Raw genomic sequence first — 16728 nt, 5'->3', positions numbered from 1 at the left:
GTGTGTGTGTGTGTTAAGTTTAACAACTGTACAGTGATCTCCGTGGAGTATTCTTTACTTCTGGTCCTTTCTTTGTCTCGTGTGTGTATATTAAGTTTAACAGTTGTAAGGTGATATCCATGGTGTTCTCTTTACTTCTTGTTTCTTTGTTTCGTGTGTGTGTGTTAAGTTTAACAATATGACAACGATCTCCTTGGTGTATTTTTTACTTCTGTGATGTTTATGAAGAGGCATGTTATGAATGAGCTATTACTCTAACTTTTCCTGTTCAATGTTATAAGTTTAATGTGGTCTAATTAAAGCTATGAAAACTGGAAAGCTTCTTTTTACCTCTACAGACAATATACCAAATTTTTTAGTTTTTGTTAAGGTCACTTACGCTTGACAGAAGAACACGGTGTATCTTTAATCATTGATAATTAACTGTACATATTTAGCAAGCAATATATTATTGTCCTGTCTTAATAGTACAAACTGGTTTTCCTTGACATTTAGATTACATATGCTTATGTAACATACCGTGACCTTCGCTGCACGCCAACACTTGCTGATCAGACAGTAGTGGCAGTTAAAGCTCCTCCTGATACGAGACTGGAGGTGCCTGATCCTCGAGAAGTATGTATGATTGTTACTATTGAGGTTTTAGTGCTTAAAAGTGTTCTTTTTTCCTGATCTGGAATGTTAAAATATTTTCTTTTAAATATATTGTCCTCTAGAAACTACAGATTTGGCTAAAGAGTGAAAATGGAGAAATTGAGGTTTACTTGTGTCCAGATGATGAGGAAAGACAACATCGAAATGAAGGGACGTCTTCAGGGGTTGAAGATACTGATTCTAGAGATAGCTTGAAAGGTAATAATAATAATAATATCAGGATTTTGTATTGCTTTGTTTCTTTGTGAATTTTACTATGAAGATTAAAATCATGATACTTTGATTCTTCAAAAATTTCAGATAAACTTTTTTTTATGTGTGGTTCAAACTTTGTAAATTACGTGATTGTACAACTTAATGAAGGAACAAATATACAGTTTGGATCCTGCATATAATAATTACTTATTATGATATAATTTTTCGTAAGGTTTAAAACTTATTGATTGCAGACATTTTTATCAGTATTATTTTTCTTTCTCTACAAAATATTACTAGACTTTTATTGTAAAACTATTAACACAAACATTACTAGACTTCTATTGTAAAGCTATTAACACAAACATTACTAGACTTCTATTGTAAAGCTATTAACACAAACATTACTAGACTTCTATTGTAAAGCTATTAACACAAACATTACTAGACTTCTATTGTAAAGCTATTAACACAAACATTACTAGACTTCTATTGTAAAGCTATTAACACAAACATTACTAGACTTCTATTGTAAAGCTATTAACACAAACATTATTAGACTTCTATTGTAAAGCTATTAACACAAACATTACTAGACTTCTATTGTAAAGCTATTAACACAAAATCGTTCCCTCAGCCAGAGACAAAGTAGTTTTTTTTTTCAGTGGCAAGGCAAGGGATAAGAAAACTTGCTAATTGTTTCTTGGAGATGTTGCATATGCTGTTTGAAAACGTGGAATCTGATGATAACGTATTTCAATCGGGAGTTATGGGCAGTTCAAGAGAGACGGGGTTTTCGGGGCAGCTGTACCATATTACCAGCAATGGTCATACATACGAATTGATTAGCTCTTTTTTTTTTATTTCAAATCCAATTACACAACCTTTCTTCATTGTTTGAAGGCCCTTGTTACTACCAAAATGAGTTTTGAATGTTTTCACAGCTTGATAGATTTTCTCAACAAGAACTGTCAAAGTCCATTTTGATCTCATCTGCAGAAGCTGCACAGGTTTGTAACTTGGAATCTTACATGTCAAAGGTCAGCAGGACTTTGAGGTATTTGCTGAAGAACTGGACTGGTATGAAAAACATGCAATGATGGGCAAGAAGAATAGAGCTTATGTTGCAGACCTTTTGGCTATGCATCAAGAAGTACTGAACTATGGGGTTTCTGCTAGTGATGTGGTCAGAGTTGAAAATTTTATATTGTAATTGTCATATCTCATTGTATGCTACATTCTTTATAACTTTTACCAAAATGAGATTAGTACTCTATCTTTTATCTTTGCCACCAGGTGTTTCTGGTTGGGGGAGAGGTCCTGTTAAAAGTGTCTGTGGCATGTTATTTTATTTTTTTGTATATCATCGATGCTTTCATCTTAAAATATCTTTAAAAAAATTTTTCTATCTCAAATTATATAGTTGAACATTAATATATATAGTTGAACATTAATTATATAGTTGAACATTAATTATATAGTTGAACATTAATTATATAGTTGAACATTAATATATATAGTTGAACATTAATATATATATAGTTGAACATTAATATATGTATAGTTGAACATTAATATATATAGTTGAACATAAATTACATAGTTGAACATTAATATATATATAGTTGAACATTAATATATATATAGTTGAACATTAATATATATATAGTTGAACATTAATATATATATATAGTTGAACATTAATATATATATATAGTTGAACATTAATTACATAGTTGAACATAAATTACATAGTTGAACATAAATTACATAGTTGAACATAAATTATATAGTTGAACATAAATTATATAGTTGAACATAAATTACATAGTTGAACATTAATATATATATAGTTGAACATTAATATATATATAGTTGAACATTAATATATATAGTTGAACATTAATATATATAGTTGAACATTAATTATATAGTTGAACATAAATTACATAGTTGAACATAAATTACATAGTTGAACATTAATATATATATATATATATATATAGTTGAACATAAATTAACCGACCTAAGGATATGTTTTAATTTAATAAGCATTAAACACATTACTTTGATTTAAGTAAAAGAATTTGAAGAAAATGTTTTTAAGCTTTCTTAATCATTCCATGAAGAGTACTTTAATATTTGTGTTACCTAGTCTGTTATTCTAAAAATTTCAGCTTGTATTAAAATGAATGTAGTACTCTAAGTATTGCATCACTTTGAAAAAAACTGTTCAGTTATAATGTTTCGTGTACCTTGTGAGTTCTACACTAACTATTTAGGTTCTCGGTTTAATGATAATAATAGCAAAGGACAAAATTTATTGTAGCTTTTACTTTTTTTTGTATTTTGTAGGAGATCCAGCTTTAAAATATGCATTGATTTCTGAAGATGATGATTTGGCTCCCATGGGAAAGAACTTCTTATTACAAACTGAAGATCAGAATGATGATCCTTTGCCCTTCCTACACTTTGAACCCCCCCTTTCAGAGGATGACTACAGCTTTACCCTTGATGATGCAGAAGGTTTATCTGACCTTTTTGACGAATATAACCTTCCTGTATGATGTACATCTGATTGCAAAATAATGAAATTTAGCTAACCAGACAGATAAGCCACTGCTGGTCGTGTGGCTTGAGCCATAAAGGTGGTTTGTACGTCTATGGCTAAAAGTAAATTTTAGTTATTTTTATCCAGTGATTTTATCTATAAATCATGCTACGAGTTAGTTGAAGTTCTTCTAGAGTTACTGAATTTTTACAAATAGATAAGATACTGAATAAAGTAGCATCGCAAATAGGAATGTGAGGTAAGAGTATTTTTTGGTTCTTTGGACTAAAAGTAAGATTCTTATTGGAAATTTATCCTGGAATAGACATTTTTAAGAATACGGCTGCTTGTTTGACGCAAAAATTGGTGAAAAATTGTTTAAAAAAAACTCATCACTTAATAATTTCAAAAACAGCCTTTTTTGTCCAACAGTAACCTGATTTTTTTAATATAAATTCCATATCAAAGAAACCTACCATATGTCATCGTATATATGCGTGGATTAGCTTGTGGTGTTGGTGAAACACTACAAATAAAACTTAGTTGTTGTTTTTTCCCTAAGTTAATCTCAAAAAGTAAATCTTTTTAAAGATTTTGATTTAATGCATTTTTCACAGACCAGTAACAGACTACATTGCCTTTTTTTTTTTTATCCAGATATTGAACACTTGTATAGCGTTCACTGAAGAAGCAGTGAATAGTATTATTAATTTGCCTTCAGAATCGTTTTAAGTGTGATTTTGTTCATCATTGCTTAAAACACTAACACTATATTACAAACAATCAACACGAAAAGACATTTTGTGAAATATGTATTGTTTTTTTCTAGATTTGAATTTTTACAATAAGTGTCCAAACTGTATAGTGACTACTGTTAGTTTTTGAACATTTGGGAAGAATTTTTGGGCCGTAGAAAAGGGGAAATCGGCAAAAGCTAGAGAGGAGAAGAAAGAAAAGGAAAAAATTAGACTATATATTTACTTAGGTTTTGTCAATGAAGTCATGTTGCTGATGTTAACAGGTCTGAAATGGTGAAAAATTAGGAAAGAAGCTAGTCCCAAGAAAAACTGATTTGTTTGGAAGAATACTTGGTTGTTTACATTTTTGTATTCAAAATTAACATCTTAGAAAAAAATCATTGTTTAGTAAAAATGTTATTGTTACTTGGGTGAGTTCAGTGTTTCAGTGACCTTGTTTTATTCTTATGGTTATCAGTTTATAAATAACTTTTTAATATATTTGCAGTCATCATTCTCATGAATAGCTGTGTTTATTCAAGATTTTCCATGCTGCCCTAGAAAAGCTTACAACTTCAGGTTAATATTTGTTTGTTTGTAGGACTAGTGTGTGAAAAGCAAGTGTTAGCATGAAACACATCCTGATTTGCTTAAAAAGATTCTTTGGATTTTTAAATACTTTCTTAAGAAGTACTGAAAATTTCTTTACAAGTGATGTAAATTTTTATTTTGGTTTTTTTAGTTATGCTGAAAAATCTAATATTTGGAAATATAATCACGTAAGTGAAAACACATTCACAACTAAAATGAAGTTCCAAATGATTACAATTTTTACTGACTTTATAGTTAACTTACTAGCTTTAAGTGTGGTAAAAATTGTGTATTTGTCAAGTCTTTTTTTTTCACCTAATTTACATCTAAGATTTTAATTTATAGTTACAAGCTTATTGTATAATTACTTTAGTAAGTCTTGTAAACTTACAATTGCTGGTTTATTTATTGGTACAGAAGTTTTAAATATTGCAAGGTTTTAATAATTGATTAAACACTTGAATATTTCATTTTTATTACCTTGCTTTAAATTTGTAAGACAAAGAGGGTTTTTTTCTTACAATTAAAAATGTGAAATGAATATTGGATATTGTTCGAAGAATGCTACTAAATATTAGAATAGTTTAGACACTAACATAAATTACTTAATGAGAAAAGTTTACTGTTAATGTTAAACAATATAATTGTAAAACTGAAGAATAGTGTCAATGGTATTTCATGATTGTCTGTTTTGCTTAAAATGCAGTAGGTACGTGTTTAAGAACATATGACATCTTTAACTCTTGCATTCTAAACTTTACAATTTCTGCAAAACTATAATTTTCTATAATTGTATTTCGTTATCACTATACGATCAGTAGCATCGTGACTTTCAGATAATTTACTGAAGATGACACAATAATGTAATTTGACAGTTTGCGTGTGACATTTGACTTTGCAAAATGTCATTTATAGATTTAAATGTTTGAAGAATTTTCCCATTAATTACAATTCTGATGTTCGTAGATTAAAATTTTATAAATTTATTACAAGAAGTACAAAATAAATATCCTACTTTTCTGTTTATATAATAAATTTGTAACATTTATAAATATATCAGATTTAATTTTTATTGTTATGTTTACAAGATAGCATTATTTCTTGCAGTACAAAAATCTAGCACTTAACATTAAGGGCAATTTTGAGAAATCATTTATCGTGAAATTTCAAAAGATATTGTTTTTATTATTTTGATTTAAAATTGTTTAACCTTTGTAGAATAAAACAGTTTAGTCAGAAAAATTCCATATAATATATATTTCAATAGATAAACAGACAGGTAATTAGTGAAGACGGCTATATGCAGTTTTGTCCTTATTCCACATTATTAGGTGAATTTGTTTGCATCAGTCAGAATATCTGTCTTCACAAGTTTACCCAGCTGTAGCTTTTATTCGATTCCCATTTTTGTGTTTTTAGTATTATTGAGTTGAGTACGTCTTATCACACAGATGGCTCGGGTAGTTGACAGATTCCTTTCTCACAGGTGTTTAACAGTGGTATTTTTTTTATCATAAGAGGCTGTTTAATTTTGTTTCTTGTGAAGTGTTTTATGTACAACAGAAGTTAAGAATAGTAAATCTGAACATGGTCAGTTTTAGGAAATAGTTAATGAATTTCTTTAAACAAGAAATTAGTGGCGTTTTTGTATAGGTGTAATTACAACTGCATATTTTATTTATGAAAATGTTTTAGTTGTCGAACAGAACCTTGTTTTTTTTATATGTAGTTGTTGTTTTTTCTATTCACTCATTTTGTGACTAATCTCCAAAACAAACAGTCCACAAACATAGACATGTAAAAGTTGAGATATTGAGTGTAATTCTAATCATTAGTACATGTTATGTGGATGTTAAATGCAGTTTCCTCTATGCTGATTGGTTATTAGTCTGGCTGAATATTTACAGTGGGCAAGTTTCTCCATTGCTATATGCATGTATACCTATATATAGTAGAACATAAATAGTTAAATAAAATAATATATTGTATACATATTAAACATGATAGAAATAGTAACATATAAAATAGTTTATATTTATAATACATAGAATGAAGAGTACACCAAACTATGTTACTGAGTTTAAAAATTATGTTTCTTGCACTCTACAAGCGATAGTTTAAGACTGTTTTAGTCTGGTTTTCTGGTTGTATTCATTGCATTCTAGCTTTTAACGTTTTTTCTCTTCTTTGAAGCTAGCCCTACTTCAGTTTTACTGATTTTGTTAGAACATCAAGATGTTTAACCAAATGGAAATGAGAATCTGTACTGGAGATTCTTTTTTATTCTGTAGCACATTTATATAGTTTGTAGCTTTTATATAGGGCATTGTGGATCTTCATGACGTTTTTAAATTTTCAAGCAAGTATTGATACATAGGTGAAGTGTTCGAATTGAATTAAATGTATTACCTTACTATAAAAGGTGACTTTAAAACACTTGCAATGGCAAGTGAATTCAGAATCTTACTAATATAAATAGTGATTTCATAGTAACAGAACATTTGAATTTAACAAACTTGTTAGATATATAGCAGCGATATTACACATTAGATACTAAACCTGGTGACACATATTGTATCTGTGATTTGACACACACATACTGTAGCAGTTATTTTACACACATACTGTATCTGTGACTTGACACACATACTGGATACTATAGCAGTGATTTTACACACATCCTGGATACTGTAGTAGTGATTTTACACACATACTGGATACTGTAGCAGTGATTTTACACAAATACTGGATACTGTAGTAGTGATTTTACACAAATACTGGATACTGTAGTAGTGATTTTACACACATACTGGATACTGTAGCAGTGATTTTACACAAATACTGGATACTGTAGCAGTGATTTTACACACATACTGGATACTGTAGCAGTGATTTTACACACATACTGTAGCAGTGATTTTACACACATACTGTAGCAGTGATTTTACACACACATACTGTAGCAGTGATTTTACACACACATACTGTAGCAGTGATTTTACACACACATACTGTAGCAGTGATTTTGCACACACATACTGTAGCAGTGATTTTGCACACACATACTGTAGCAGTGATTTTACACACACATACTGTAGCAGTGATTTTACACACACATACTGTAGCAGTGACTTGGACACACATACTGGATACTGTAGCAGTGACTTGGACACACATACTGGATACTGTAGCAGTGACTTGGACACACATACTGGATACTGTAGCAGTGACTTGGACACACATACTGGATACTGTAGCAGTGACTTGACACACATACTGGATACTGTAGCAGTGACTTGACGTACACCTGATACTGTAGCAGTGACTTGGCACACACTGGATACTGTAGCGGGGACTTCAAGTATACTAGTTACATAACAGCTACAAACACTACAATAGTTAAACTTTACAAATATAGTACAGTAGCTATAAATACACTACAGTAGTTAAACTTCACAAATATACTACAGTAGCTATAAATACACTACAATAGTTAAACTTCACAAATATAGTACAGGAGCTATAAATACACTACAATAGTTAAACTTCACAAATATACTACAGTAGCTATAAATACACTACAGTAGTTAAACTTTATAAATATAGTACAGTAGCTATAAATACACTACAATAGTTAAACTTCACAAATATACTACAGTAGCTATAAATACACTACAGTAGTTAAACTTTATAAATAAAGCACAATTTAACTATTGTAGTGTATTTATAGCTACTGTAGTGTATTTATAGCTATTGTGCTTTATTTGTAAAATTTAACTACTGTAGTGTATTTATAGCTACTGTACTATATTTATAAAGTTTAACTACTGTAGTGTATTTATAGCTACTGTACTATATTTGTGAAAATAAATACACTACTTGTAGTGTATTTATAGCTACTGTACTATATTTGTAAAGTTTAACTATTAAAGAACAGTAGCTTATGACTTCACAAAAGTCATTCTTGAATTTCCTATGTGGATATTAAGTATTACTGTGAAGTATACAGAATACTATAATATTAGTTTTAAACCTCATACTGTGAAGTATACAGAATACTATAATATTAGTTTTAAACCTCATACTGTGAAGTATACAGAATACTATAATAATAGTTTTAAACCTCATACTGTGAAGTATACAGAATACTATAATAATAGTTTTAAACCTCATACTGTGAAGTATACAGAATACTATAATATTAGTTTTAAACCTCATACTGTGAAGTATACAGAATACTATAATAATAGTTTTAAACCTCATACTGTGAAGTATACAGAATACTATAATAATAGTTTTAAACCTCATACTGTGAAGTATACAGAATACTATAATATTAGTTTTAAACCTCATACTGTGAAGTATACAGAATACTATAATATTAGTTTTAAACCTCATACTGTGAAGTATACAGAATACTATAATATTAGTTTTAAACCTCATACTGTGACGTATACAGAATACTATAATATTAGTTTTAAACCTCTGGTTCTTTCAGAAACCAAAGATTTTTTTCTCCTAAAGTTTAAGTTTTGTTTTTAATATTTTATACGGTACTTTATTATTTTAATGAAAAATAAATTTTAAATATATAGAGGATTTCTACAAAAGAACACCCTAATGACTCGGCTGTAAGTCTGCGGGCTTACATTGGTTTTGATGCATGTGGTTGTCAAGATTACAGATGTCCAATTGTATAGGTCTGTGCTTAACAGCAATAGACCCAAATCTCGCACAGAAATGTGTCTGGATGAAGTGAAGTTTATAAAACCTGTTGTAGAAAGAAAGAAGAATGTTTTAATAAATTTAACTGGCATTGATTTCAATCGGCAATAACTGTGATAAAACTGAAGAGAAGTTTGTGTTTTTGTAACTTTTATAGCAGTTCAACAGTAAATACCAGGGATTGTGTATTTGGCTGGTAGAAGTTTGTTGTAAGCTAATCGTAATAAAGGTGGCTCTTGATATGTTTTTATGTATAATGCTGTATCATTGGACTAAATATATCAAAGAAAGAGGTAGAACTTAGATATACACAGGTGAATAAAATATTAATTTTAATAACTATCATAAATAAATAATTTTCTAGAAAATAGAGGAAATTCTGACCCCCCCCCCTTTGGGCCACTTATTTTCAAAGTCTAAGTTTGTTTAATATATTTATTCACGGAATGTTATGTATAACAATTAGTTTTTAACACCTACAGTAAGAAATCCGAAGGAATACTACATAAAGCTGTTTGTTTCACTAACTGTAACTGCTCTGCTCTTGAAAGTTGGTACAAATATGAACCAGGATTTAAAATACTTACTGTTTAACAGGTTTTGAGGTACATTATAATTTGTACAACTTGAGTTTGAAATGTCTTGTAAATGTCACTTTTTATAATTTGTATTTTAAACATGGTATGATGTCTGATGCACAATTATTTTATATTTGTCACTGTCAGCACTACTGTCTTCTGTGATAATAAATCTGCATACATATTTGAAACCTGTGTAGCACACATTGAATTTGTAGCACACATTCATTCAGCTCAAGAAATGGTGGAAACAAACAAACAATAACACTCCAAAAAATGTAGCCATTTTAATTCTTTACCAAAAACTATATATGAATTTTATATTGTTTTGGTACAAAGCTATTTTAAGCTTGTAACAGTTTCAAAGTAGCTCTTTCACGCTTTTAGCAACTTCCAGGTGTTACATGCTGCTTGCTGTTTCAGGCTTGTAGTAGCTTCCAAATGTTACACTATTTCGCGCTTGTAGCAACCAACAATCGTAATGTTTTATGCTGCTACATATCCAATTAATAAAAGCTAAGTTCAGATGTTTGTTTCACATGACCAGTATTGTTTTATAGTTTATTTAAAAGTTCTCGTGTTTAAATTATTTTTAATCTATTGTTTGTTCATCGAGCAAATTAATATCGTAACATCACCTCCTGTTTGTGACGTCACCCAAAGCACAGAGAAATGCGAGATCTACTTGAGGGTACACAGGCAGTTAAATACCTGCCTTCTTTCTTTCGTTATTAAATCCTTAGTAACGCCAATAGATGGTAATTACTTTCTGGAAGGTAATAATTCAGTCATTTAACCGATCAAGTACTTGTGTCTATAAATTGAAAGCCAAAAATCTATCGTAACAAAAGTGGAAATTTCCCTTCTCGGACCAAACTTCTAAAACAAAACAGTCTACGTACATCGCCGTACAGTTTCTAGTTGCCATAAGAAAAGTGACTGTAATCGAGCCAGCCAACTCTGGGTGATGGATTCTAACATATACTTATAATGAATCATCTTTATATTCAAATTGAAAACTTGACTCTTGTTACTGTCATTGCATTGTTTTACTTATCTATTAAAAACTGATATTTCATGAGTGTTTTGGTTGAGATTATCATTACTGACGTTTACAAAGTTTTTTTTTAATAAAAACATTCACATATTGGTTCGGCACATTAGCCAAAATTTGTACTCGACGTTTTCCACAGTCACAAGTAAGGTGCGAAATTTTACTTAATTTGTTGCCAGAAGAAAAAAAGTATGTTTGTCAATTCCGTAACAATTAAAATATGATTTCTCGCCTTCAAACACTTCGTACAAAGACACTAAGATAACACAAACCGACAACATTTTCTGAATGGGTAGTAGGCCTTGCATGACCTGGTGGTTAGGGCGATCGATCAGAAATGTTCTGGTCGCGGGTTCGAAACCCGTCACCGAACATACCCTTTCAGCAAAGGGGCGTTATCTTGTGATGGTCAACCTTACTTTTCGTTAGTAAAAGGAAGTCAAAGAGTTGGCGGAGGGTAGTATTGAGTAATTGCCTTCCCTCTAGTATATTATTTCTAAATTAAGGATGGCTAGCGGATATAGCCTCTAGTAGCTTTGCGCGAAATTCAACAAACTTAATTTCTTAACATGGTTATACATGGCCAAGAAATATATGGAGTCATATTGTAGGCTGTGATACTGGGTTCTGCTTGAAAAACGTTTTCAAAATGCTGTAGCATGAAGCTAGTATATGTGTTTGTTTGAAGGGTATATGTTGTTAGGAAGGAGGAGGAGAATGTTGTGTAATTAATAAGAGAAAGGAAACAATACCAAAGTTGATATTCTGCTCGTGAGGCACAACAGTAACTCAGAGTAGTTAGAACGCTGAAAATCGGATTTCGATATCCACCGTGGGCACAACACAAATAGCCCCTTGTGTAGCTTTGTGCTTAACAACAAACCACTCGTGAGTGAAAATTTTGGGTTCACTGAAGTAGTAAAAGGTGGAATATTGAAAAATATATCGGGAATTGTTGTCTGGCAAAAGGATGTTAGTGATTGGCATCTTTGTAGTGTAGTAGTTCTTTGTCTACACCACTCTCTGGTAAAGTTTGATGGCTTTGTGGAATGGTGGTTCTTTAGCCGTACTATTCACTGGTAAAGTTTGATGGCTTTGTGGAATGGTGATTCTTTAGGCGTACCATTCACTGATAAAGTTTGATGGCTTTGTGGAATGGTGATTCTTTAGCCGTACTATTCTCTGGTAAAGTTTGATGGCTTTGTGGAATGGTGGTTCTTTAGCCGTACCATTCACTGGTAAAGTTTGATGGCTTTGTGGAATGGTGGTTCTTTAGCTGTACCATTCACTGGTAAAGTTTGATGGCTTTGTGGAATGGCGGTTCTTTAGCCGTACCATTCACTGGTAGTTTGATGGATTTGTTGGAATGGCGGTTCTTTAGCCGTACCATTCACTGGTAGTTTGATGGCTTTGTTGGAATGGTGGTTCTTTAGCTGTACTATTCACTGGTAAAGTTGGGTATTAGGTAAAAAGAATTTGGAAACTACAAAATTCACCATTTTCCTTGAGCTAGAACAAAATCTATGTGGAAGTATCGGGCTAGGACAACATCTGTGTGGAAGTATCATTCCCATTGGGCTAGGACAAAATCTGTGTGGAAGCAATATTGCCATTGGGCTAGGACACAAAAGCTGTGTGGAAGCAATATTGCCATTGGGCTAGGACAAAATCTGTGTAGAAGCAACATTCCCATTGGGCTAGGACAAAATCTGTGTAGAAGCAACATTCCCATTGGGCTAGGACAAAATCTGTGTGGAAGCAACATTCCCATTGGGCTAGGACAAAATCTGTGTGGAAGCAACATTCCCATTGGGCTAGGACAAAATCTGTGTGGAAGCAACATTCCCATTGGGCTAGACAAAATCTGTGTGGAAGCAACATTCCCATTGGGCTAGGACAAAATCTGTGTGGAAGCAATATTCCTATTGGGCTAGGACAAATGCTATATGGTAGAAAATACTTTTTAATGAAATAAAACGAGTTTTGTGTGATATAAAAAAGATACAGTTCTCCATGGACTAGAACAAGTTTGTTTGCTTTTGGTGGTAGAAAAGCCAATTATCTTGGGTATGACAAACGCCACAAAGAAAGAGAGTTCCACTGAAGGTGGGAAGAAGAATGTGAGAGAAGTGGTGACGAATACGACAAGTTTCTACAATGATGGCCATTAGTGGTCTAACCCAAGGCAACACACTCGTGAAATGGCCCTGAAATGGTATGTCTTTCATGAAACAATACGTCAACATTTAAGGAATATGGGAAAACTTCATAATGAAGGTGTTGTGGTTGCCTCACGAACTCACCGAAGATCATCGTTTCCAACGTGTGAACGTTTCTTCTGGTGCGTGAAGCATTTTAGGACAGAATTGTCACCAGTGATGAAAAATGGATTCTCTATGCGGATATTAAATGCCAAAAACAATGGTTCAGTCCTAGACGAAAACCACTTCCGACCCCAAAACCTGGACTCCATCCGCAGAAAGTGATGGTTTGCATTTGGTGGGACATCAAAGGAGTAATTCATTTCGAACTCCTCAATCCACAGTGAACCGTCAATGCAGAGATCTATAGTCAGCAACTGAAATGTTTAAATCAAGCCCTTCATTAGAAACTCCCTTCACTCATTCGGAAAGGTGTTCTTCTCCACGACAATGCACGTCCACATGTGGCACGTTTGACGCAACACAAGATTCTGGAGTTGGGTTGGGAAGTTCTCCCCTACATACCATATTCTCCAGATATGGCACCATCAGATTACCATCTTGTTCGTTCGCTGCAACACCATCTTGCAAATGTGGAAGGTGTTAAAGAGAACATCGACATGTTTTTTGCTTCAGAGCCAAGTGATTTCTTTAATCAGGACATTAACAACCCGATTGTAAGATGTAAAAGCATCATCGATAAGAATGGAGACTATTTCATTTACTAAATGTTTTGTTTTGATATATAAGTTGTTCGGGTTTTTTCATTTAAAAAAGCGATATTAATTTCTTGAAGACCTAATATTAAATCGTTGTTGATGGTAGTGATGGCAAGTTGCTATAGAAACTACGATCCAATCGTTTGTTATTTTATCAAGGCAGTTGCGTCGATATGAAATAATTCCAGGCTTCTAGGAAAAAAAAACAAAAACTGTCTCTCGATTTGAAAAACAAAGAGAAATATCGTTTCAGTTTAGTAACCAGGAAACCGTTACTAGGATTGAAACATTTTTACTGGTAACCTTGATTCTTAACCATTTGTTAAAATGTTCTTCAAAGTTATCAGCCATGAGGAAATAGTTTTGTCAAGTTTATCAGTCATAAAAGAGTTTAGTCAAAGGGTATTTACCTTGAATGAAAGGGTTTTTTCCTCAAAGGGTATTTACTTTGAAGGAAAGGGTTTTTTCCTCAAAGGGTATTTACTTTGAAGGAAAGGGTTTTTCTTCAAAGGGTGTTTACCTTGAAGGAAAGGGGTTTTTCTTCAAAGGGTATTTACCTTGAATGAAAGGGTTTTTTCTTCAAAGGGTATTTACCTTGAAGGAAAGGAGTTTTTCCTCAAAGGGTATTTACCTTGAAGGAAAGGTTTTTTCTTCAAAGGGTATTTACCTTGAAGGAAAGGGTTTTTTCTTCAAAGGGTATTTACCTTGAAGGAAAGGGTTTTTTCTTCAAAGGGTATTTACCTTGAATGAAAGGGTTTTTTTCCTAAAAGGGTATTTACCTTGAAAGAAAGGGTTTTTTTTCCTTTAAGGAAGAATTCTGTTATAGCTATTAGTCATCAATAATAGTTTTTGTAAAAGTTGTGAACCAAAAAGAAACAGATTTTGTGAAAATTGTCAGTTGTTTTTTTTTGCGGGTTCGAATCCCCGTCCCACCAAACTGGCTCGGCCATTCAGCCGTGGGGGCGTTTTAATGTGACGGTCAATCCCACTATTCATTGGTAAAAAGAGTAGTTGACGGTGTGTGGTAATCACTAGCTGCCTTCCTTCTAGTCTTTCACTGCTAAATTAGGGACGGCTAGCACAGATATCTCTCGTGTAGCTTTGCTAGAAATTCACTGTAGATGAATAACAAGAAACCAATTCAGAGAAATGAATTTTATTTAGCCAAACAGACACCAGAGGAACAGGTACAGGTGTAATCATAAGCTGATAAGCCTTCGTACAAACGATATTAACACTGTGAATGGTGTTGTGATCGTGGGATGTGACGAGTGCCGTACGACGCCACCATATAACAAACTAAAGATGACATCACCGGTCCAGGTTATCTTGCGACGCCAGCAGGGGTCAAGTGCCGGTCACATTCCGTATCAGAGATTTCCCAAGTGTCAACACACGTGTCAATTCGACACAGTTCCTGTTGTGCTAGGTTTTTGTTGTTGATCCTGGTTCCTGTTGTGGAGTCTGGTTCTTGTTGTTGAGCCTGTTTCAGGTTTTTAAAAAGTTTTCCTTCGCAGAAACTGAAAAACATACAACGTCACTTTTTAGAATCTGATAATGATATATAGAAACCCGGTATTTGATAATAATAACTGAAACAAGTGATATGAAGAAACCCAGTATCTGATAATGATAAGTTAAACTGAATCAAGTGATATAGAGTAACCTAGTTTTTAGAACCTGATAATGATAACTTGTACTGAAACAAGTGTTATATAGAAACCAAGTTACTAGAATCTGATAATGATAACTGAAACTGAATCAAGTGATATAAAGAAACCTAGTTTTAGAACCTGATAATGATAACTTACACTGAAACAAGTGTTATAAAGAAACCCAGTTACTAGAATCTGATAATGATAACTGAAACTGAATCAAGTGATATAAAGAAACCCAGTATCTAATTATGATAACTGAATCAAGTGATATAAAGAAACCTAGTTTTAGAACCTGATAATAACTTACACTGAAATAAGTGTTATATAGAACCACAGTTACTAGAATCTGATAATGATAACTGAAACTGAATCAAGTGATATAAAGAAACCCAGTTTTAGAACCTGATAATGATAACTTATATTGAAACAAGTAATATAAAGAAACCCAGTTTTAGAACCTGATAATTATAACTGAAACTGAATCAAGTGATATAAAGAAACCCAGTTTTAGAACCTGATAATGATAACTTATATTGAAACAAGTAATATAAAGAAACTCAGTTTTAGAAGCTAATAATGATAACTGACACAAATGATATAAAAAAACCCAGTATCTAATGATGATAACTGAATCAAATGATATAAAGAAACCTAGTTTTTAGAACCTGATAACGATAACTTACACTGAAACAGGTTATATAAACAAGCCTAGTTCCTAGACATGTCAACATGTAGAATGTTTTCATGTTGTGCGCCAGGGTTACGTATCGACATGTATAATGCTGTGGGTCAGGGTTACGTGTTGACATGTATAACGTCATCGTGCTGTGGGTCAAGGTTACGTGTCGACATGTTATAAGTCCTCGTGCTGTGGGTCAGGGTTACGTGGCCAGGTGGTTAGGGCGTTTGACTCGCAATCTGAAGGTCACGGGCTCAAAACCCCGTCCCACCAAACATGCTCGCCCTTTCATCCGTGGGGGCATTATTATGTGAATGTCAATCCCACTGTTCGTTGGTAAAAAGTAGCCCACGAATTATTGGTGGGTGGTGATGACTAGCTACCTT

At 32.5% G+C, this 16728-nt stretch overlaps 2 protein-coding genes across 2 annotated transcripts in view; one reads left to right on the top strand and one right to left on the bottom strand.

The window, feature by feature from the left end:
• LOC106471837 (transcription factor E2F3-like) overlaps nucleotides 1-3416 on the top strand; it is a 15010-nt gene extending 11594 nt beyond the window's left edge. Inside the window, exons 6-8 of the mRNA XM_022400442.1 lie at nucleotides 501-615; nucleotides 717-852; nucleotides 3205-3416. Of these exons, the coding sequence (XP_022256150.1) occupies nucleotides 501-615; nucleotides 717-852; nucleotides 3205-3416 (463 nt within the window). The remainder of the gene's footprint in view (nucleotides 1-500; nucleotides 616-716; nucleotides 853-3204) is intronic.
• An 11729-nt stretch (nucleotides 3417-15145) lies between these two features.
• The window catches only part of LOC111088971, a 3842-nt gene continuing 2259 nt past the window's right edge, over nucleotides 15146-16728 (bottom strand). The window contains exon 2 of the mRNA XM_022400443.1: nucleotides 15146-15525. Coding sequence (XP_022256151.1) covers nucleotides 15330-15525 — 196 coding nt within the window. The 3' untranslated portion in view covers nucleotides 15146-15329. The remainder of the gene's footprint in view (nucleotides 15526-16728) is intronic.

The sequence above is a fragment of the Limulus polyphemus genome, unplaced genomic scaffold, assembly GCF_000517525.1.
Source record: "Limulus polyphemus unplaced genomic scaffold, Limulus_polyphemus-2.1.2 Scaffold4895, whole genome shotgun sequence".
NCBI classification, from domain to species: Eukaryota; Metazoa; Arthropoda; class Merostomata; order Xiphosura; family Limulidae; genus Limulus; species Limulus polyphemus.
This window is presented reverse-complemented; position numbering and strand designations above follow the sequence as displayed.